At 38.8% G+C, this 24,834-nt stretch overlaps 1 protein-coding gene across 1 annotated transcript in view; it reads right to left on the bottom strand.

The window, feature by feature from the left end:
* ERO1A (endoplasmic reticulum oxidoreductase 1 alpha) overlaps nt 1-14,581 on the bottom strand; it is a 48,367-nt gene extending 33,786 nt beyond the window's left edge. Inside the window, exons 1-3 of the mRNA XM_041759359.1 lie at nt 14,161-14,581; nt 3,881-4,000; nt 2,864-2,947 (exon numbers count right to left, since the gene is read on the bottom strand). Of these exons, the coding sequence (XP_041615293.1) occupies nt 2,864-2,947; nt 3,881-4,000; nt 14,161-14,274 (318 nt within the window). The 5' untranslated portion in view covers nt 14,275-14,581. The remainder of the gene's footprint in view (nt 1-2,863; nt 2,948-3,880; nt 4,001-14,160) is intronic.
* Between the last annotated feature and the right edge of the window lie 10,253 nt (nt 14,582-24,834).

Genomic DNA, 24,834 nt, shown 5'->3' with positions numbered 1-24,834 from the left:
GAAAATCCTGGTGGACTAGCGAATGGGATTTAGGAGGACACATGACAAGATGAGCATAGGGTATTATATGCTGGCAAACTGAATTTAAATAAAAATTTTGTTTAAATCCTGGTGGAATTACTAGACCAAAAAATGTGGACCTTTTAAATTTTGTTGATACATTTGCTGAACTGATCTCCAAAAGGATTTAACCACCAGAGTATGCGTTTCTTATTCACAAACTAACAGTGGATATTGTTATTTGTTTTCACATTGGTCAATTAATAATAGAGGGGAAAGAACATTGTTTCGACCCATCATAAAGGTAATAAATAATTGGCCTTTCAGTTTATAGAGAGTCCAGGCTGCTAGTTAAAGCCCCACGTTGGGTGTGTAGAGACTACTTAAACATTAAATGTTTAGGGATGCCTGAGTTTCTTAGTTAAGCATCTGACTCTTCATCTCAGCTGAGGTCTTAAATTTCAGGGTCATGAGCTCAAGCCCCCAAAAATAGAAATATTTTTTAAAAATTTCTTAAAATAATGATGAAATTCAAATTTTTAATAATTGTAAAACCACTTCCTTAGTTCTGACCAATATTAATAATGGCCCATTTAATGTATAAGTGCAATTAAATGCCTTTATTATCTACCATATTTTTAGCATGCTTAATAAGTCATAAATAAGTTATTGGTAAACTTGAATTTCCCCAACTACTATATACTACTAAATATAAATGCTAGAACTTAGGAAATAAAATGAAACGTTTAAAATGATGATATTTTAATGATATTATCATAACAGGCTGTCTCACAAGTTAATTCTTGAATTTTCAAAAAGCTTTGTCTATGAGGATACGTTTAACTAAAGGCTTGATTTTCATTAACTAATGATAAAATACCCACAAATACTAATACTTGCATTAATTCCATATGCTAGATAGGTCTATATAGCAATATTTACACATATCAAAAGAAACCACTCAAAATTATAGCACCACTTCATACCCATTGGGATGGCTATTATCCAGAAAACAGAAAAGAGTGAATGTTAGTGAGGATATAGAGAAATTGGAAGCCTCGTGCATTGCTGGTGGGAATATAAAATGGTGCAGGTACTGTGAAGACAGTATGATTTCCTCAAAAAATTAAACACAGAACAACCATATAATCCAGTAATTCTAATTCTGGGTGTATACCCAAAAGAACTGAAATTAGGAACACAAACAGATACTTGTGCATCAGTATCCAGAGCAGCACTATACACAATGGCCAAAAGATGGGAATAACCCAAAAGCCAATCCATAGGAGAAGGAATAAATGAAATGCAGATACACATGAAATGCAGCATTATTCAGCCTTAAAAAGGAATATAATTCAAATACATGCTACTATGGATAAACCATGAAAATGCTGCTAAGGTAAACAAGCCAGACACAAAAGGACAAATGTTATAATAATCCTCCTTATATGAGCTACCTAGAATAATCAAATTCATAGAGAAAGAAAATAGAATAGTGGTTGCCAAGGGCAAGAGGGATGGGTGAATGGGGAGTTATTGTTTAACGAACATGCAGTTTCAGTTTGTGATCAGGAAAAAAATTCTGCAACAGGATGGTGCTGATGGTTGCACAACAATGTGACTATACTTAATGCCATAAACTGTACACTTAAAAATGGTTAAAATGGTAAATCTTGTTATATGTATTTTATCACAATAAAAAAGCAAAATAGAAATATATGCTTTTAAATGGAAAAAAAAGGCTTCATTAAAAGTGTAAAATTCAGTTTTCAGAGTAAAATGCTTCAAATTTTAATGTCTGAGGATTCTTAAGTAAAACCAGGTGTTAGGAGCACCTGGCTTAGATGGTTAAGCATCTACCTTCAACTCAGGTCACGATCCTGGGATCCTAGTATAAAGCCCCCATCAGGCTTCCTGCTCAGCAGGGAGTATGCTTCTCCCTATTTCTCTGCCTCTCATTCATGCTCTCTCTCTTGCTCTCTATCTCAAATAAATAAATAAAATCAAAAAACAAAACAAACAAAAAAAAAAAACAGGGCAGCCCAGTGGCTCAGCAGTTTAGCGCCGCCTTCGGCCCAGGGTATGATCCTGGAAACCCGAGATCGAGTCCCACGTCAGGCTCCCTGCATGGAGCCAGCTTCTCCTTCTGCCGGTGTCTCTGCCTGTCTCTCTCTCTCTCTGTGTCTCTCATGAATAAATAAATAAAATCTTAAAAAAAAAAAAAAAAACAGGTGTTTAGTCCAACCCCTTCCCACCCAAGAAAAACAATATACCTGTGGATAAAGGAGAGATTTTGCTTACACTTCCATTAATTTCATTTCGTTCTAATATAAACACAACTTTGAGGTAGGAAGAAAAACATCAAGCCAAAAGAACTGTTAATCTCACAAGTAAATCAAAGGATTGTATTTATCACAAAATTTAAATTCTTTTATTATGAAGGCAGAATAATTCAAAACAGGTTTTTTTTTTTTTTTTTTTCAAAACAGGTTTTACGTTAGTAAGTTTAGGTTTTGTTTTTGGTTTTTTTTGTTTGTTTGTTTTTTAAAGATTTGAGAGAAAGTAGGGGAAGGGAAAAGGAGAGAAAGAATCTCTAGCAGACTCCCTAATGAGTGTGGAGCCCAACTCAGGGCTCAATCCAAGGACCACAAGATTGTGACCTGAGCCAAATCAAGAGCTGGATGCTTAACCAACTGAACCACCCAGGCACCCCAAGTTTAGGTTTTTAATCTGTAAATATTAAACAACATTATATTTAACCTAAGGACTGAAATGTTATTTTAGTTGTGTTGCCCCTTTTTTTGAAAAGTGCAATTATTTGAAAAAAGATGTAATAGATCTTAAATGTATACGTGGTTCTTACCGATTGACAAGGCTTGACAGCACAGTCTCTTCGCCCACACTGGCTAATATCATTCCAGAAAGGACATGGTCTCTTCAGGTTTACCTATAGGATAACAGAAAAGGTTATAAAAGTAAGAATCTTGAGATTATTATTGACAAGTGTTCAATTACAATGTTATAACCTGGTCATGCTATTAGCTGCAGTTTTTCTTTTTCTTCCATTTCCCAGCTGCCAAGTTCCAGTGATTGTATCTATGTGTACCTTATATAAGTAAATTGGTAGACTTGGTTAGAAAGACACAGACTGGGATGCCAGAGTGGCTCAGCGCTTGAGCATCTGCCTTCGACCCAGGGAGTGATCCTGGGGTCCCGGATCAAGTCCCACATCAGGCTCTCTGCATGAAGCCTGCCTCTCTCTGCCTGTGTCTCTGTCTTTCTCTCTGTGTCTCTCATGAATAAATAAAATCTTAAAAAAAAAAAAAAAAGACACAGACTGCTACTAAACAGACTCCAAACAGAGGGCAACTAGGAGACAAAGTAGCTGATATCACCACTGCTGAAATTATGTTCTTTTTAAGCAAGCAGCAGACAATTGTGAACTTAGATGATAATTATATATTCCAGTAATTACGTTTTTCTAAACTCCTTCTGTAGTTATCTCAAGATAAAATATCACAAGTGACCAGTTAAAATAATACAGGTCATAATAAAGTCATGCTTTTCAAAAAACTTAATTATTTTAGTTAACAGGAGTCAATCTAATATTTTAGAGAAGTATGAACTAGCAATTTTGATAACAATATAATAACTTCTGTTCTGACTTCAATTTAAACAACAAGTTTCCAACGCCACAGTGCAAAACTGACTTGTTGAAACTGAAAGTATCCAATGGATGGTTTCAGACCTATATTCTTCACTCTTGTAAACTGAATTTTAAATAATGGCCACAATTTTGAAGCTCAACAATTCCTAAGAAAATGTAATTATCCAGTTAAACTTTAAGTATTCTGTGCAAAAAAATTTAAAATAAAAATACCTTGTAATATCTGAAGTAGTCACTTTCAAGAAGTTTTTGTAATCTTGGGAAAAGCCTGTAGTTATTAAATTTATCAATGGTTTCAACATCACAGGTACAATCATCCAAGTAACCACTAACCTGTTACAAAGAAAATGAAATAACACATCAAAATATCTTAGGTACAACAGGGCTCTTTTTCCTTACAAGGTTATGACTCAACCAACTCTTATCCTCTCTCCTCTCCTCATAATTTTTGGAAATGGGGGCATCCCTGGGTGACACAGTGGTTTAGCACCTACCTTCGGCCCAGGGCGTGATCCTGGGGTCCTGGGATCGAGTCCCACATCAGGCTCCCTGCATGGAGCCTGCTTCTCCCTCTGCCTGTGTCTCTGCCTCTCTCTCTCTCTCTCCCTGTCTCATGAATAAATAAATAAAATCTTTTAAAAATTAAAAATTAAAAAAAAATAATTTTCAGAGATGGGGTATTACAGTAATCTAATAATGCTATTGCTCTTACTATATACCTGGAGGAATGCAGTGGCTGCTTTTTGTAGGGTGTGCTGAGCTCATCATCACACACGTGCCCACACGTATATGTAGTGAGTTGATACCCTGCAGCTACTCTGTAACTCCCCCCAGGCCTGACTAGGTGTAGGCATCTAATCCAAACCAGGTCATGGTCCCTGCTCCAGGAATCTGGAATTGAGAATAAGAAGAGATGGCTCTTCCTAAACAACTAAACACAGACCATATGCTAGCATGTGAACTGAGGAACACATGAGCCAGTCAGCAAGATTTTAAGATACACAGTGAAGCAGAGACAGGAGATGGATTCGGTTTTCCCGCTCCTAATTCTCCCCATCTTTCTTGAAGCCCCAGTTGCGTTCCCATTCTTGGCTCTCCTAAGACTCCATATTCCTACAATTCAATTGTCAGTCTTCCCTTGTCTCCTCCAAGATGCATAGTCTGGAGACAAGTTTAGTGAAGGTAACAAAAAAATACGGTATTTATAAGAGAAACAATAATTAACTATAACGATCTAACTACTCCCAAATATTAGACCATGATAATTTGTCTAGGTTAGAATTGGTGCTTAGAAATCACTTATCATTAGCAGCACAGATAGCAAATTGACCACAAAACCAATTCTGATCTTCAAATGCTTAAAAATAATTACAATCAGACAATGTTATCAGAAGTGAAACTAAAAGTCTCAGATGTTTATTTGGGGCTAGGCAAATACCTACAAAATTAATTATATATTGCTAACATGGTAATGCTGCAAGTAACAAATATGTCATGATTTAAGAATAGTAACTAGATTTTTAAAAAATATGTATATAGGGCATGCTATAGAAAAGAGGTCCTTATACTTTGGTCTGAATATTTGCAATATAAACTACTTTGGATTACATTTTAGGGAGACTTGTCAAAAATTTTTTTTTCAAATCTACTGGTAAGTAAGCAAGTAATACTTCATTGAAATACCGAATGTAGGTGATTTCCCTCTGGAATACCTTCAGTACCTTTTAATTTTGAAATATTACAAAACAGTAATGTAAATTTTTCACCTAAGAGTGAATAGTTTTGGATGATGAGAGATAATACTTTAGATGATGACAGCAATATCTAAGAGCTAAGATTCTGTACCGATTTGCCTAGTCTTACTTGTTTTGGACTAATTCAGGTTCCAGAAATCTGATCTACATATTTTGTTACTGTAATATCTACTTTCATTCCATATGCAAATTTGTCCTTATTTCCTGCTAAAAATTCTCTGAGTATACAATAATCTTTAGTTCCTAATTTGAGGTACTAACAAAACAAAAGTGCTTCTAAAGAACCTAGCTGATTTTTTTTTCAAACCCCTTTTTTTCAAGCATTAAAAAACAGAACTTCTAAGGACGTAAACTAGCTACTGTTTTTCCCCTTGGATACAAATCATTATACAAAGAAATAAGAGACACAAAGAATGCCAAGGCCAAACGGATACATGCCAAATAGAGATATTAGGTCATAAGGAGAAACAAGCACACACACAAAAAATATGAGAAAGGATTTGAAGCAATTATTTTTCCCCCTCACGTACTTCATTTTAAGGTAAAAAAAATCTATCTTTAAAATCCAAGTTCGGGGGCAGCCTGGGTGGCTCAGCGGTTTAGTGTCGCCTTCAGCCCAGGGCGTGATCCTGGAGACCCAGGATGGAGTCCCACGTCGGGCTCCCTGCATGGAGCCTGCTTCTCCCTCTGCCTGTGTCTCTGTCTCTGTCTCTGTCTCTCTCACTCTTTCTCTGTCTCTCATGAATAAATACATAAAATCTTTTTTAAAAATTAAAAATTAAAATAAAATAAAATTCAAGTTCAGGCATCACCTCTTTTGGAAAGCTATCCCTGGAGTACCACTCAACTCCTGCTGGCTTAACTGTCCCTCCTATGTGCTCCCACGACACTCCACATACTCTTAGATACAAATTACCTCACTATATTGGATTTATCTATTTCAATTCCTCCCTCTAGAGTTTAAAATCCTTGAGAGTAAAATCATGTTCATTCATTTTGTATTCTTAGTCCTTAGCACTGTACTTCTAGAAAGTACATAGTAGATGCTCAGTATTTATTTGTAGAACGGATATATGAACAAATGTTTCAATGAATGCTGTCCACGGTCACGCTCATTCACTGGAGACCAGCATCACAGTCTAATTATGACTATGAACTACCATGTCACCTATGGTGCTCGGTGCTCAGTGCTCCAGACCACACGAGCCCAAGTGGCAGAAATGCACTCAGAACAAGGAAAGCAAGCAGCAGAGGTAAATAACCCATTGTGTCCAATTTTTTACCAATCTATACACCTTAACTACAAAGGAAGCTAGAGGAGGCTCCAGACCATAAAGGAATGCAAGATGCATTCAAAGCAGAAATAGCTGATAGCCAGAGACCTCAAAGAGAGAACACAGGACAATGGTAGGCTTAAAAATCCTCAGACCTTTACCTTAGAAATTGAGTAGGAGGTACTTCCACCAACAACAAAATGTAGCAGGGCAGCTAAGTAGGTAGAGCAGGGGTAGAGGAGTTTCAATAGATGCAGAGGGCCCAGCAAAGGAGAGACTTAGAAACCCAAGACATATGACTGTTCAGATAAGCTTGCCAACCTAATCCCTGAAGAGAAGTCTAGCAGGTACAGATGACAGACCTAGTTCTAGAAACTAGAGAACCAGCATGTTACCAGAACAGAGTCTCTGGAGAAGGCAAAAAGAAGAAATCCAGTTAACAGGCCCAGAGCAAAATCTTGGAAACAAAGCAAAGCCTAGTCTCTAAGACCAAACCATGGGTACTGATCTGGAACAAGAATGACTTGATACTGCTGTAGCTTTGGGATGTGCTAAGGCTGCTTAAATCATTGCTACATCATCTCCTAAACTGAAACAGAATTCTGACCCTCCCATAGGAATACCAATTCTATTTAATGCGCCCCCCCAGCCCCACCACACACATACACAAAGTGATTGATGCATGCTAAAACTTGAAGCTCGCTGCTCCAGGCAACAATCAGCCAAACTAATTTGGTAGGAGGCCAAACTAATAGGTGGCAAACAGAAAGCCCTTGCTGAGGGATGGTAGATAGAAGAACCAGGGAAGGCCTGAAAGACATCTCCCAGTTTAAAGTCCAAGTCTCTAAAGAGCTGAAAAGCCTTTGAAGGCCTTCTGCAGCCTACCAAGCACACAGCAATGCCCTCCTATGCACTCTCAAGAAGGATGCAGTGTGTAACGGTGGTTAGCATGCAGGCCCTGGGGTCAGGCCTTCTTGGGGTTGAATCCCATCTCTTCTACTTATTAGTTATTGGTCTTACCCAAGTATTTTTTTAGCCCCTCTAAGCCTCAGTTTCCTATCTGAACACAAAATGGCAATACTAATAGTTCCCATCTTTAAGAGTTGATATCAAAATGAAATGGCAATACTAATAGTTCCCATCTTTAAGAGCTGATATCAAAATGAAATGGCACAGAATAAATGGCCAGTAAATGTTAATCAGTATCATTAACGTACCACTACTTAAATGTTTCTAGTGAAAGGAATCTTACTAGTCCCAAAGCAACCCACAACATTTTATTTGAGAGAGAGAGAGCGCGCACGCGAGAGAAAGTAAATCACTCTCTCAAGTAGGGGGGTGGAGAGGCAGAGGGAGAGAGAATCTTAAGCAGGCTCTACACCTGACTCAAGGCTCAATCTCACAACCCTGAGATCATGATATGAGCTGAAATCGAGTCAGATGCTTAACCAACTGAGCCACCGAGGTGCCCCATGTTTTGTTTTGTTTACAAAGGAAAAAAAAAGGCTCAGTTTGCAACTAAAATTTTTCAAAAATTTTACATCTGTAGCCTCAGTGGAACATAGAACTGGAGAGCCAACAGTCAGATGCAGAAGTAGTTTCAAACACTTTCTCCACGGACTCTGGTTTGGACTGGTTTGGACTAATTACCAAAATATAAAAGGCAAGAAAAGAAAATAACATAGGCCTGCTTGTTTACTATTTTCTGATTACAGGTACTCTTTAATTTACAATAAAAGACAAAAACAAGAACAAAAACAAAAAAAAACCCACTTTCTAGTTTTCTTACATGCCAAAAACTTCCAGTCCTACCACAGACTATCATTTTTTCCCAAAGCACTGTGAGAATATATTCCTCCTACCTGAAATATCTTTTAAAAGTGCTCAAACTGTTCTTTTTTTGCAAAGACCTTTAGTTATGTTTAATTTTATGGTGGTTTGTGACTGTGAAAAAGAACATGAAAAGTACTCATTGAAAGAGCTGACTGAGACCTCTGTTAATGAGAGCATGGAAACACTGAAGATTCTATACTGGGTAGTTGGCACCACTCTAAGTGACATGGAGAGCTACAAGCTATTTCTGCTTTAAACCTTTAGTCTTTAGAACTTTAAATTATTGTTGTGACCCAAAGTGTAGTAACCAATGTAAAATATGCTTTGTTCCACACTCTTTGTTCAAAAGGGCCTGGAATGTATTAAGTGCTCAGAGTCAATGGACATCTCTCCAGTATAACCTGTTTCAAAGATTCCTTTGACTAAATTTTAATCCAGGCTTAGTTCCACCTACCACGCAACATATTATCAAGTGTTTCTTCTTCCATGGTCTGGCTACTCTGACTAACAAATAAAAACTATTTTTTAAATTGACCTACAAAAAAAAAAAAAAAAAAAAATTGACCTACACAAGACACTAGACAAGTAAATCTGCTAAAAATCATGTATGCAGAGTGTATCTACAATGCACTACAAAAGAAAATAATTGATTTTGAAATAGCCATTTTGGATTATCTGAGTTACTTCCATTTCATTAGCCTGACAGAAATTTACACCACTCAGATAAGTTGATCTGAGTGTTATTAGCACTAGCCATATTAAGATTAATAAAACATTTTGATGACATGGGAGTTTTTAGACTTATTTCTAATTAATTTAAGTGAAAAACATGTCCATACTGCCTCCATATCTGGGCTTCAATATTTCTTCTGAGGTTATTTCTTTAAAATGCATCTTGGGATTCCATGAACAGGGATTAAAGTTCTGTTACATTCATCCTAATGGTACATAATGGGTAAAAGGAAATACAAAACTCTGTCCAAAACAAAAAAAAACAAAAAAAAAACAAATAAAAAAAAGGAAAACAAGAAAGTCTGAAGAGTCTCCATTTATTTCAAGCCCATACCTATTACAACAAATATTACAATTATTATTTTGGTTTAAAGACAGGGTGGGGAAAAAAAAATAAAATAAAGACAGGGTGGGTCATGATCATAGGGTTCTTTATAAAAATTACATAGACTTGCACACCCCAAAAGGTAAAAAAGACCAATTTTCTGTGCAAAAAAAAAAATTTTAGGGACGCCAGGTGGCTCAGTGGTTGAGACTCTGCCTTTGGCTCAGGGCATGATCCCAGGGTCCAGGGATCAAGTCCCACATCAGGCTCCCCATGGGAGCCTGTTTCTCCTTCTGTCTATGTTTCTGCCTCTCTCTGTGTGTCACTCATGAATAAATAAAATATTTTTAAAAATTATTTTAAAAAGAATGATGATTTTTAAAAAGTGGGGAGGGCAGCCCAGGTGGCTCAGCGGTTTAACACCGCCTTCAGCCCAGGGCGTGATCCTGGAGACCCAGTCCAACGTCAGGCTCCCTGCATGGAGCTTGCTCTAACTCTGCCTGCTTCTCCCTCTGTGTCTCTGCCCCTCTCTCTCTCTCTCTCTCTGTCTCATGAATAAATAAATAAAATCTTAAAAAAAAAAGTGGGGAACTATATATAAGGAAGAGTTATAAGCCCCAGGCAATTTATCACTTATTTGCAGCAACGAACACTGAAGCATTGTTATCAAAATAACTTACAATGTACAGTGAAAATGGTTTTGGTAGGATTTGATGTCAAGAGGCATATGCAGTAATGGACTAACCTTAAAGATTCATTTGGAGCCATCAACCCATCTGAAAGATCAATTCCAGAAAAACATGCAAATGGCTAAGCAGAATGATTGAAAGAATATACTCCAGCTAGCACACATCCTGAATTGTAATTTCCAGGATGCCTGGGTGGCTCAGTGGTTGGGCGTCTGTCTTTGGCCTAGGACGTGATCCTGGAGCCCCGGGATTGCGTCCTACATTGGGCTACCTGCAAGGAGCCTGCTTCTCCCTCTGCCTGTGTCTCTGCCTCTCTCTGTTTCTCTTATGAATAAATTTAAAAATCTTAAAAAAAAAAAAAAGAAATCCTGTATTATAATTTCCCTAACACTTCTTGAGTACCAATTATGTACCAGGCTCAGTACTCTGTAGTATCAAGAAATGGGACTAAATTTTTAGTTTATTTTTTGATCTCTCAAAACTTATTCACAATAGGCCACAATAAATGCTTATTGAATTTAACCTATTAATAAAAATTTTTAGGGATGCCGGGTGGCTCAGGGCATGATCCCAGGGTCCAGGGATCAAGTCCCGCATCAGGCTCCCCGTGGGAGCCTGTTTCTCCTCCTGACTATGTTTCTGCCTCTCTCTGTGTGTCACTCATGAATAAATAAAATCTTAAAAAATATATATATATTATTATAAATATATATATCTCTTAAAATATATAATATATAATCTTAAAATATATATATTATTATAAATATATATATTTATCTTAAAATATATATATTATTATAAATATATATATAAATATATATTATTATAAATATATAAATATATTTATTATAAATATATATTATTATGAATATATATTATATTTATCTTAAAATATATATAAATATATTTATATATAATATATAAAATATATATATAAATATATATATTAAAATATATATATTATTATAAATATATATATTTATCTTAAAATATATACAAATATATTTATATATAATATATATAATATATATAATATATAATATATATAATATATAAAATATATATTTATATATATTATAAATATATATAAATATATATTATTATAAATATATATATTATAAATATATATTATAAATATATTTATCTTAAAATATATATATATTATTATAAATATATATGTATATATATTTTTTTTTTAAAAGAATGATGATTTAAAAAGTAAAGCTTTGTATCTTTTACTTCAATAATTTTCTAAGGCCAAATAGGTGCACATGCTGCTTTGGCTCAATTTAGAGTTGATAGTCTGTGAACTGAAACCCTACTACCGGGCACCCATGAAAGAGTGTGATGAGGGGTGTTGATGTGGTAATTTAAGGCAGGAGTGGTAAGAGAGATTGGCAACAGGAAGGGAGAAAGACAATTAACAAAACGGTCTCTACAGAACTTTCCTGCTACTTGGGTACGACAAAGAGAATGAGAGATTTTAATTTGTATTTCTAAACTCTAGGTCAAAAGTTAGTCTTTTGACTAACTATTGTCTAGCAATATTTACGAACTTTTTTTTAAGATTCTATTTTTTAAGTAATTTCTATACCCAGCTTGGGGCTCGAACTTACTACCCTGAGATCAAAAGTGGCATGCTCAACCACTTGAACCAGCCAGGTGCCCCTACTAGTTTTTTAAAATGCTTAGGATCTCAAGCTCCAAAGAACATTATTCACTAAATTGTTAAGTTCTTAAGGACAGGGATCATACCATAATTATTTCTGTATCACAAACATTCAGGTCAATGTACACAGTGCTTATAAATGTTTACTGAGGGCAGCAGCCGGTGGCTCAGCGGTTTAGCGCCGCCTTCAGCCTAGGGCCTGATCCTGGAGACCCAGGATCGAGTCCCACAAGGGGCTCCCCGCATGGAGCCTGCTTCTCCTTCTGCCTGTATCTCTCATGAATAAATAAATAAAATCTTTTTTAAAATAAATAAATATTTACTGAATGAGTAATTTCCACCATTCATCTCCCCTAATCTTTTCTTCCATCTTTATTTCTGTGTGTCTCTCATTTCTGTATACATCTATGTCTATATGCTTGTCCAATTTTCTCTTCATATCTATTCATCACTTGTCCTTTCTCCTCCTTACTCCCATCTCTTCCATTATTGACCATAACAGAACTAAAACGTATTTTTATTTCAATCTATTGAATTGAGATTGATGGTCTCTGTTCTTAAGTTGATTTAAATAGACCATTTAAAATTTTTCTTGGGACACCTGGGCGGCTCAGTTGAGCATCTGCCTTTGACTCAGGATGTTATACTGCGGTCCTGGGATCGAGTCCCACCTCAGGCTCCCTGTATGGAGCCTACTTCTCCCTCTGCCTATGTCTCTGCCTCTCTCTATGTCTCTCACAAATAAATAAATAAATAAAATCTTTTTAAAAATTTTTTCTTAAAACGTTTAACATGCAACCCTCAGTATATAATTTTTTAACGATGATTCCAAAAAGAAAAACAGCCAGTCCTGTTCTGAAAGCAAAAGAAAGGGACCTAACAGATTTTTGTGTTGGGGAAATATTCGAATCTTGAAAACATTTTAAGGGGTGGGAAGTGGGAGGCTTAAATACTAATCAGAAGAAAAAATTTAAAGAAATTTAAGACTCCCCAATTTTAATCAAATATCTAAAAAAGTTATAGGGGGGATAAAAGTTGAAAAGCTCAACAGGTACTATTATTTCATTATTTAAAAATCCACAATACAGTTGAAAATGTTATATTGGACATCTTCCAACACTAACTTATTTTAAAGTCTTTTACTTCAACTTTTCTTATGTGCAAATGTTTGTACTTTGTGTTATGTTGTATTCTTCCTTATAAGTACTTGATGGCGTGCAGTTGCAATCCCTGAAGGTAAAGGAGCTTTTCAAGCAGCAATTTCCTTTCAACTCTCCTACTCGTAGCTAGATAACATCTCAACTCTCAAATCACTCAGCAAAGCAACAAAACGCCAAGAATACGAAGCAGTGAAAGAGATAGTTCTTCCCCTCTTAATACTGGTTTATTTCTTCCTCCCATAATATTTAACGCTGTTTCTTGACTCTGTGAAATAGTAGCACTGCCCCTACACTTAAAATGTTATTTCTGATCATTAATTGTAAAATCCACTTAAAAAGGAAAAAACTTGGATGCCTACCCTCCAATTTGTATAAAATGTAATTTTTTATCAACAGAGGCCAACCAAAACGTGACTTTAATGATATTAAAATACAGGACACTGCATATCCAAAAACCTCTAAATTTCTTTGAATTTTTTTTTTTCTCAAGGAACCTACCTCTCTAAAAAGGGAAGAAAAAAAAAAAAGATCCTAATAAGCTTGTACTTAAACTTGTGCCCTGAGGAATAAGGCTCATCCTCCCAATTCAGACCAGCCAAACGCGTGTCACGTTAAGGGAATCTCATCACATTTTGGAAAAAGAAAGGACACACGGCGAGGAGCCAGGGGCAAGCGGCGGCCCTCAAGGCACAGGGCAGCTGGGCTCGGACCCAGAAAAGCCCCACGAAGCCCTTCTGCTGCCTGACAACGAGCTCGGAGGCCCTGCGCCCTGCACACCCCACACCGGTGCGGGTCAAACTGGAAGTCAGGAAGACCCAGGGGCTGCTACAACGGCCAATATTCAGTGCGCGCGCACAGGGCGCACGCCCCCCGGGCAGGGAAGACCAAGGAAGATGCCTACACCGACTCGGTCAGACCTAACGGCGCGCGGCCGCCCCGGCGCACACCAAGCCCGGCGCGCTACGGAGCGGGGGCGCTCCCGGGGTCACCTGCCGGCGCGCGGCACCCGGCACCCGGCACCCGGCACCCGGCACCCAGCGCAGGGCGGAGGCCTCACCTGGCAGAAGCACCGCTGCGCCGCCGTCTCGGGGGGCCGCCGCTCGCCGCGGCTCGGGCCGAGCAGCCACACGGCCCCCACGACGCCGATCAGGAAGCCCCAGCGGCGGCCCATAGCCGCTCCGGCCCTCCGCACCTCCCGGGCCCGGCACTCGGGCGCAGGCCGCGCGTCCGCAGAAGAAGCCCGCGCGGGCCGGCCCCCGGCGGCGCCCCACCCCCCGGCCGCCCCCCGGGCCCGCCCCCGGCCCGCCCGCCTCGCCCGCCCGCCCGGCAGAGCCTGCGGACGTGCCTAGGCGCCCGCGCGGCCGGCCCGGGGCCTCGGGGCGGCTTCCTTTCCCCGCGTGAGGCTGACGCACCAGCCCGCTTCCCGGCGCGGCTCCGCCCCGCCCGGCGCCGGGAGCCTCGCTCGGGTGCGGCCGCCCCGGCCCCGCGCGCGAACCGGGGTCCTCGCGGCTGCGAGGGCGAGGGCGAGGGCGAGGGCGAGGGCGAGGGCGGAGCGGGAGGGGTCCGAGTGTCCCCGCAGGGCCCCGCCCACCCACCCCCCCCACGAGGCAAACCGCACGAATTACGCGTCCACAGTGCCCCCGGCTGCCTTAGAGCTGAGAGGGACACAAGGCTGCGTGGGTAAATCAGAGTTTCCAGGAGTGACGGCGAAAGGGCAAAGAGAAGCAGGTGAAGTTACTTACTTTTAATATATGTAACATATATATTAAAGATTATTATATATTATACATTATGTATTTTATATATTATACATTTAATATATATTATACATAATGTATTATATATTTAAATATTATTATATATAATATATATTTTTTAAAGATTTTATTTATTCATGAGAGACACAGAGAGAGGCAGAGACACAGGCAGAGGGAGAAGCAGGCTCCATGCAGGGAGCCCGACGTGGGACTCCATCCCGGGTCTCCAGGATCACGACCTGGGCCGAAGGCAGCACTAAACCGCTGAGCCACCGGAGCTGCCATTAATATATTTTATTTAACCCACTACGTGCAAAACATTTCGAAATATACTCAATATTAGATTATTCACAAAATATTTTACATATTTTTTAAATCTTTGAAATCTGGTGTGCATCTTATGCAAACTAGCCGTATTCCATAGTCAAATGTAGCGAGTGGCGGCTGTGTCCATCAGCGCAGGTGGAGGCTACACTCTCATCTCATGGGAGGAAACAGGCCCAGGGTGGAGAGATGACTTGAGCAAGGGATGAGCTGGTCCTCTGATTCCCAGCCATGGGTCTAGCCTAAAAGCTTTTTTTTTTTTTTTTTTAAGGAGAAATTTTCATAGTGAAACTGGAAAGATTCCCAACATCTTATCTTACACATTAAAATATTTCAAATTATCTTTTTGTTTGGTATGTCATATTAAAAAAAAAAAATCATTTAACGAAGTAGCTTTAAGATATGTTAGGCCCCAAATAGGTATTACCTCTGTTTTCCAGCTGGGAAAAATAAGCATAGCAAGCTTATATATGTTACTCATAGGAATATGTTATTCAAAGTTACATGGTACACTAGAGGTGAAACCCAAACTCAGATATTTCTTTTTCTAAGATTTTATTTTTATTTGACAGAGAGCAAGAACACAAGCAGGGGGTGTGGCAGGGAGAGGGAGAAGCAAGTTTTCCAAGAAGCAGGGAGCCTCATACCAGGTTTGATTCCAGAACCCTTGGATCATGACCTGAGCTGAAGCAGATACTTAACTGACTGAGCCACCCAGGCGGCCCCACAAACTCAGACATTTCTTAACTTCAATGCCCATCATTTGCCAAGTGGACTGACACATAGTAAAAAGTCATCAACCATCTGAGATTCTGGTGGGCCTAAGAAGCAATGAGTCTAATATCCACAATATTCGACATTTTCTTATTAATCGAATCTCCCCTCTTTGCCTAGGAAGTTCTTTTTCATTATACCTGTACTGATCCTATCTGTCTCTCCAGGGCCAGACCCAGTTCATTCATTCCCTCTTCCACATGGTCTTCTTTGTTTCTTCTTCACGCATTTCCAGTCTCTAAATGAATTTTAATTCAACAAACTTACTCTATGCCAGACTGAGCTTGACATTAGAGAGATGGAAGGCCTGCATGTGGAGGGATACTCCCACAGAATTTAGCATGTGATCCTTTATGATGTTTCTACCACTGAATTGTAATCTCTTTAAACTCTTTAAGCAGGGATTATGTCTCAAACATACTGTGACTCTCAGTATCTTAACAAAGCTTCTCTTTGCATGTGTTTGTACAATGAAGGAATATTTTTTCATATACAGTATTAATATCTGAAGATTATACTATCAAAAATAAAAGACAATATGAAAATGGAGAAACTAAATGAATAAAGCCTAAAATTGCAGAAGGAAGCAATGTGATCATGAATAGGCTCTGGATTTCACCCTGATGCAATAAGCCTGTAATTTGGGAGAGTTTAAAAGTAAGAATGTTCTCAGGATGAAAGCTCCATTCTGAAGATTTGAATTCATGCCAGCAAACTTGTAATCAGAAACAATCACCATATTAAGACGATTTAATTTACACTTTATTGCCTTTTCAGCTTTAAGAAAGTTTAATTGACTAATAAAATTGTAAGGTATTTAAAGTATATGTCATGATGATTTGACTAGATCATTGTCAAATGATCCTCCCGCTGGGTTCATTAACACATCTATCATCTCACCTATTTACTCTTTCTTCTTCCTTGGTGAGAACATTTAAGTTTAACTCTCTTAGTAAATTTCAGTTATACAAACAATGTTACCAACTATAGTCACCATATTATACATTAGGTCCTCAGAGCTTATTCACTTTATGTTTGAAACTTTGTACCCTTTTGCCTATGTTTCCCTATTTCTCCCCCCACTAGCCCCTGCCAACCACTTTTCTACTCTCTTGTTTCTATGACTTTCACTTTGACTGTTTTTTTTTTTTTTAATTTCACATGTAAGTAATACCATGCAATGTATTTGTCTTTCTCTGTCTGGCTTATTTCACTTAGCATAATGCCCTCCAGGCCTATCCATGTGGTAGCAAACACATGTGGCAGGATTTCCTTCATTCTCACAGCTGAATAATAGTCCATTGTATATATGTATACCACATCCCCTTTATCCATTTAACCACTGCTGCACACTTAGGTTGTTTCCATACTGAGGCAATTGGGAATATGATGTAATGAACATGGGAGTGCAGATAATCTCTTTGAGAGAATAGTTTCATATACACTTAGAAGTGGGATTGCTATATCTTACTTTATTTTCTTGATAATTACGATTTCTCCTTTGGGCTTTGTAAGAGACTTTAGAATGCGTAAAATACAGTTTTATACACATGGCATAACTACCAGTGATATTTATGTCCCTGAGAATCCTTCAAGTTGGTCCTTTGTGTGAGTTTACTTTTCCTACTCTGCCTGCTTTGGCAATCATCTCACCTGTGTTAGAGCCTATGAAATAACTGGTTAGTCATTCAGTAACTATTAAGGAGCACCCACAGGGCACATAGTTCAACCTTTGCTTTCCAGAAGCCCAGCCTCCCACCTATTACACCTTAGCTAAACAGCATTACATTTTTTAGAGATGAACAAGGTCACAACCTTGTTATTCTAATACTAGTGATTATTAACAATAACATAAATTTAGTGTACACAGCATTTCTTGATGGAATTCTGATTACCTGTGCAAACAACAGCTATTTTTTTTTTTAATGACCAAAGCAGGAAATAGCTTGAGCCCAATTTCTGAAAATGAGACATGGCAATTTCTGTAGGAAGCTTCTCAGTACCTAAACATTTTCTGGCAGAGAATAGGCTGGAAGGAAATAATTTAAACGGAAAAAATTTGCTCAAGGAAAAGGAATATCATGACAAGAGGAAGAAAGGCTAAGTAAAAATCTAAAGGTTTGGTGTTGATAGTTGATTAAATACTAGTATCCATTGAATATAAATGTGCAGATAAAACATTGCTAGAAGTTTCTCTCAAGATGCTTGAGATTATTTGAATTGGGGGAGAAATGCCACCTCAGCTCTATCTTTACCTCTTTTCCCTCATATTCCTGGAAGAACAAGCTACATATAGTAGTAACAGACTTATTAACTTCCCATTTACACCTAACCCCACTGCGCAGTCTGGTTTCTAACTCTACCCTCCTATTCCTCTATACCTGGCCTTCTTATGGTCAAATCTAATTACCATTTTCATGAGATAATGAAATCTCTGCTGCATTTTGACAATGCCGATTCCAACCTCCTTCAATTTCCTATGCACCAAACACTTCAGATTCTCCTTACACTTCTCAAATATTATATAACTGTCTTCTGTTTCCCCCAGCCTACCTCTATGATGTGAGTGTTCCCCCAGGATACTATCTGCTGTCCAGTGTTCTTCTTCTATACTTGCCCCTAAAGAAACTTGCCCAGTCTCATGATTTTAAATACCCCTCCCTGCTGATGATTCCCAAATCTGTTTTTCCAATTCAGATCTCTCCCTTGACCTTCAAATTCCAACTGCCTAATGGACACAACCAGCTGCTTCCCTCAGAACTGTTTGGTCATACCACCATCCATATCTAGACACATAGAAAGCAGGAAGCCACCCTCAGTTTCTCCTTCTTTTTCACCAAAGATTGGTTGATCTATTAGTCAGTCAAGTCCTGCCAGTTCTTTCTTCAGTTTAGTCCCTCCTCTCCTTCTTTATGATTAAGGACTTAGTTTCAGCCCTTATTATCACTCACCTGATTTATTGTCACATTTTCTTAAATGATCACCCACTCTGACCTATCAAAACACAGCCTCAATGCTAGCCTGATTTCTCAAAAATATAAGTCGGACCTACATCACAACTCTGTTTATAATCTCCAATGCTCCCAACTATCTGAGGTATCAAATTCAAGATTCTCAGCATGGCATTTAAGGTCCCCATGATCTGGCCTCACCTATTTTTCCAGTTATATCTCGAATATCTCTCTGTCTCATAGTAACTGAACTATTAACAATTCCCCATACAGGGGGTACCTTGGTAGCTCAGTCAATTAAGCCTCTGCCCTTGGCTCAGATCATGATCCCAAGGTCCTGAGATAGAGCCCCACGTGGGGCTCCCTGCTTCTCCCTCTCCCTCTGGCTGCTGCTCTTCCTCCTTGTGCTCTCTCTCTTACTCTGTCAAATAAATAAATAAAATATTTAAAAACAAACGAACAAAAAACAATTCCTCATATAGACCTTGTTTCCACCTCCGTGTCTTTACTCATTCTGTTTTCACTCCTGAAATGTTTTCTACCCTGCCCCACATCAATCATCCTCACTTTACCTCGCTAACTACTTTAAGATTAAGCTCAGGTGACTGCTACCTGTATGAGGTCTTCTCTAACTCCTCTGTGGTTGGATTAGGTTTCTCCTTTTTGGTTCCATAAGCTCATACAATTGTGCTCAGTACATGGAATCAAGTATGTATTTATGCAGACATTCTCCCCATTCAACAGAAGGGTAGAGAACTCACCTTGGTAGTCTCAGCTTCCCCAGCACTTAGCATGTATGTGAGTTTCAGAAGACGACTTCTGAATGAATTAATGAATGTATACACAAATTAGTGAACTTGGAAAGATAACAGTATAAGATGTCACAGGGCAACATGTGATTATGTTTCAAACAAACTTTATAAACTTAGAGGCAAAGCAATCATTTTGGACATAAGTAAATTTGGATTGAACAGAGGACACAGAGAATTAGAACTGGCAAGAGAAAATTTATAAAAGGTATGGATGTGGGAAAATTTTTTTTCTTTTTTTTTTGGAAAATTGATGACAAAGTAGGAGCTCAACTACCAATTGATGGATTAGGAAAAAAATAGAAGAAATTTATCTAAAATTAATTTAGGGGGCACCTGGGTGGCTCAGTCAGCTAAGCCTCTACCTTCAGCTCAGGTCATGATTCCAGGGTGTTAAGATGGAGCCTGTGACAGGCTCCCTGCTCAGCGGGGAGTTTGCTTCTCCCTCTGCCCTTCCCTCTTGCTCGTGATCTCTTTGTCTCTCACTCTCTCAAGTAAATAAATAAAATCTTAAATAAACTAAACTAAACTTTATTTAGAACACATTTCAAGATCAAGATTGTCCAGTCAAGAAACAAGAGTGGCTACAAACTCAGGGACTCTAGACTCTACATTTACAGAGAGAGGGGAGAGAGTTCCAAAATGAAAAAGGGTGGATTTTTTTTAAGATTTTATTTTTATTTATTCGTGAGAGACACAGAAACAGAGAGGCAGAGGGAGAAGCAGGTTCTATGCAGGGAGCCTGACATGAGACTCAGTCCGGGTCTCCAGGATCACGTCCTGGGCTGAAGGCGGTGCTAAACCACTGAGCCACCTGGGCTGCCCCCCAAAAGGGTGGATTAAGTGAAGCCCCTCCCTGCTGAATGTTAAAACATCTCCCTTACCTCCAGCAGACCACCTATAGCACTCAGTCCAAGAAATGCAGACCTAATACAGACCTGGTTTCCATTCACTGCCTCATGCCTGATCCCCTTCTTTCCCATTCTAAAAGGAGAGTGAGAATTCTTCCAAGAATAAACAACAGCATCAAAAACAACAGAACAAGGACATATGAGTGGCTCAGTTGGTTGAGTGTTTGCCTTTGGCCCAGGTCATGATTCCAGAGTCCTGTGATCAAGCCCAGCATCAGAGTCCCTGCTCAGCAGGGAGTCTGCTTCTCCCTCTCCCTCTGCTGCTTGTACTGCTTGTGCTCTGTGTCAAATAAATAAATAAAATCTTTAAAACACACACACACACACACACACACACACACACACACACAAACCCAAAACAACAGAACCGTTAGTGGCCTCCCCCCACTCACACACTCAGAATTCTACTGCCTTTTTATTTAATGTCTCAGTCTATGATCAGAATACCAAGGCTCACAAGATTGTTAAGGAAAGCTTCCAACACGAAGTAGATCAAAACAAATAAGAAAATAGGAACTTTGAGGAAACAAAGAGGGAAGAAAGGAAGAAAAACAAAAAGCTATAATCAATATCATCAAATACATAAGGAGTCTATCAAAAGAACAAGAAAGAGATCTTTGAAACTAAATATATGATTGCCAAAATAAAAAATTTTGACTGAAACATTAGAGGAAACATTGAGGAAATCTCTTAGATGGCAATAAATTAAAAAAAAAAAAAAAAACCAAAGAGGTAGAATAAATGAGAAGAGATGGAAAAAATAGAGGGCTAATTCAAGGAGAACAGAATCTGACTAATAAGAGTACCAGTAAGAGAGAACATTGGAAACAGATGATTATTAGAGGTCATTCAAGAAAATAGCTAAAATTGAAGGATAGCTATCCAGATTGATAGGGCACACAGAGTTCCCAGTCCACTGGATGGAGAATGCCCCTAACAGAGATAAAATGTGCAGAAAGAGAAACAAAACTCCTGGTCCCCTACAAAGAATTAAGAATCAGAAGAGCACTGGAAGCTCCAGGACAATGGAGCAAGGCCCTCAAAATTCTGAGAATTCTTTAGCCAGCCAATCTTTTAATTAAGTCCGAGAATAGAATTAAGATATTGTTATATATGAAGAATAATGTACATCTTTAAATCCTTTCTCAGAAACTTTATGGGAGGATATGATCTAACCAAAGAAGTAACCGGGAATAAGGAGATATCTTGAAAGAAAAGATAGCACCCAAGAGAGGAGTTAGAGAAGTTCTAAGGAGATAGCCATGCAACAACAGCCCAGAGCCCAGATTAGAGACAGCAGGGAAGCTTCACAAGAAGTGTCACTAGGTGAACTGGAGGGATATCTGATATGACTGACTTTATGGAAAACACTATTCAGAGCAAGTTAATAACTATATTGTAAAGTTGGGGAGAAGCCATTAAAACAGCTCTTAAAAAATGAGGCAGCTTTTAATTCTAGGAAGTTCAAACAGTTTTATAATAAAACATAATCATTGTATATTGCTTGATTTACATAGCTCCACAATAAGACAAATATTGGATGTTGAACTAACCAAACTTGTATAAATTATACGTATGGAGGACAGAGGTAGGGAAAGGGGGGATCTGAAGTGATATAAGGGTGCTAAATCTTTATCTTCCTTATTAGCAAGTCCAAAGACAAAACCTAAAACTAATCTGTCAAGAAATAGCAGCATAAGCATATTATTTAGAAAGAAAATACAGAAAAACATGTTAAAGAGTTGGGGAATGCCACCAAGGGGTAGAATAGGGTGGGGCAGTGGACTCCTCTTTTTCAATCTAAGTGCTGTAGTACTTTAAAGAAAAAAAATCTTTATGTATTACTTTATTAAAGAAGACAATTTCCCAGAAGCATAGGAATTCTAACTTCTACTCCTACCTCAACATCTTACCACTTAGCCATGGATACATTCAATTACATGCACTCTGGTAGGCATTTGGGGTAGATATTTGGGATGACAAACTTCCAAAATCTCGAATGTTCCAGCTGATGTGCAAACAAAAATAGTTGCTACGTGCTTATCTAGTACCATTTCCCAATTTCTCTCTGCAAAAAAATTGGTTCCTATTAGTTATCTATCACTGTGTAACAGATTGCCACAAAACTTAATAGCTTAATACATGAATACCGATCACTTCACAATTTTCCTCGGACCAGCAATTCAGGAGCAGTTGAGCTGGATGTATGACTCAATCTCTCACTGTGTCGCAATCAAGACTAGGGATTCAATCATCTGAAGGCTTCCTTAGGGCTGAAGGCTCTGCTTCCAAGACAGCTCACTCAAGCCGCTGCTGGCAGTAAGCCTCAGTTTCTGAATACAGTCTCATGGGTGCATATTAAAAGGAAATAGGGAGTGCCTGGGTGGTTGAGTAGGTTAAGAGTCCAACTCTTGGTTTTGGGCTCAGGTCAGGATCTCATGGGTCATAGGATCAAGCCCAGTCTCCGGCTGTGCACTCAGTGCGAGTCTGCTTGGAAGTTCTTTCCCTCTGCACCTTCCCCCACTTGCCCGCATGCTCTCTCTCTCAAAGAAATAAATAAATACATCTTAAGAGGGGAAAAAAAAAAAGAAAAAGAAACAGAGCTGTTCTGGAGAAGCCATGTGCAAAATAGATAGGAGGTTCATCTGAATTTGGATTTTTGCCAGATGGGTGAAAGAAAAAGAACAAGGGGCAACAGAGTTCAAAATATTGGTGTGTTATGTTGAAATAACACAGCAGTAGGTGCTCATAAATATTTATTGAATTGAACCAAATTGAGCTGTCTTTTTTCTCTGTCTCATCCTCTCTTCTCTACTTCTTAATGTCAGAGGTGATATATTTTGGTATTGACAGACTAGTTTGACCAGAATAGTTGCAGCTGAGCAGAAGGGACTGTCCCTGCTCAATCCATCTTCCTTGTTTATCAGCTACTGCAATTTTCAATTATATTAAGAAAAACAGAATGTAATAGTCATGCAATACCCATGTTTTCCTAAGAAATTTAAAAACCTTTATGCAACTTTTGGTAATTTAATTCACATAAATTTGCACTGTATATGTATATGTAGAACATACCTATTTAAACTCAAATATGTAGGGCCTCTGTGTAAGATAAGATCAAATGGAATCTATCTGGAGACTTAGTGACTGAGTCTATTGGAACAACAATAAGTTATCTCCAGGAACAATTCTGGTAAGAGGTACAGCAATGGGGGCCTGTTCTGCAAAAATCGAGGTTATTACTACCCTTAAAATAAATAAAATCGCTATTTTAAAACACTATTGAGTGCTTACTTTGTGTCAGACATTGTGCTAATAGCTATAGGCACATAGCTTATTTAATACTCATGATACCTCTATGAAATAAGTACAATTATTATGCTCATTTTACAGAGATTTTGTGAGATTAAATATTTTGTCCAAAGGACAGAAATCTGAAAGTTCTGTTAGACTTCAAGTTCCTGACTCAACCTACCTCATCGTCTTTATCTTCTGCCCCATATTTCTATAACCCACCCTCTTCCGGTCTCATTGGCCTCCTTTCTATTCCTAGAAATGAGCCAACCTCTCTTTCACCTCAAGATCTTTGCACTGCTGTTTCCTCTGTCCGGTAGGTTCCTCTCCACTGTGTTGCATGGCTTGGTCCTTATGTCAGATGTTCTTCTAAATTAGTTCTCCTTGCCTTACTCTATAACTATAACATTGTAGTACTAGTTACACTCAAACTAGTTACACTCAAACTATTTTTTAATCTCCCCACCAGGTCGCATCCTTAGTACCTCATTCACTGAATGAATAAGTAAAAAAAAATAGCCTACCCCTTCTGTTCCTGAAGGTCCTTGTTAATATTGTGTTAGACTAATAGGCTATCTACGTTATCCCCGATAGTCCACTGGAACTATTTAGCAAGACTGCACATTGCCTACTTCACTGTCATCTCAGTTTCTCAGAAAGTGTTCCGTGGTTCCACGGCAACAGAGGTTTAACACTGTCTAGATGTCTCGGGACAACCAGGACAACAGCTCCTTGCTTTACCTACTTCGACCTGCAGGGGGCGGTGTGGGTGGAGGCCTCCTTCTGTGCGCGGCTGCGCCGTCGGTGAACCCAGACGCAGAAGTGGGAGGAGTGGAGTAGAGAGGCGGAGCCAACCGGAAGGGGCGGGGTTGTCCACGAATCCGCGCCCCCCGGGAGGCTTTCCTCCCTCG

This window comes from Vulpes lagopus, chromosome 6 (assembly GCF_018345385.1).
Source record: "Vulpes lagopus strain Blue_001 chromosome 6, ASM1834538v1, whole genome shotgun sequence".
Taxonomy (NCBI): domain Eukaryota; kingdom Metazoa; phylum Chordata; class Mammalia; order Carnivora; family Canidae; genus Vulpes; species Vulpes lagopus.
The sequence above is the reverse complement of the archived record's forward strand: the minus strand, read 5'-3'. Positions and strand labels throughout refer to the sequence as shown.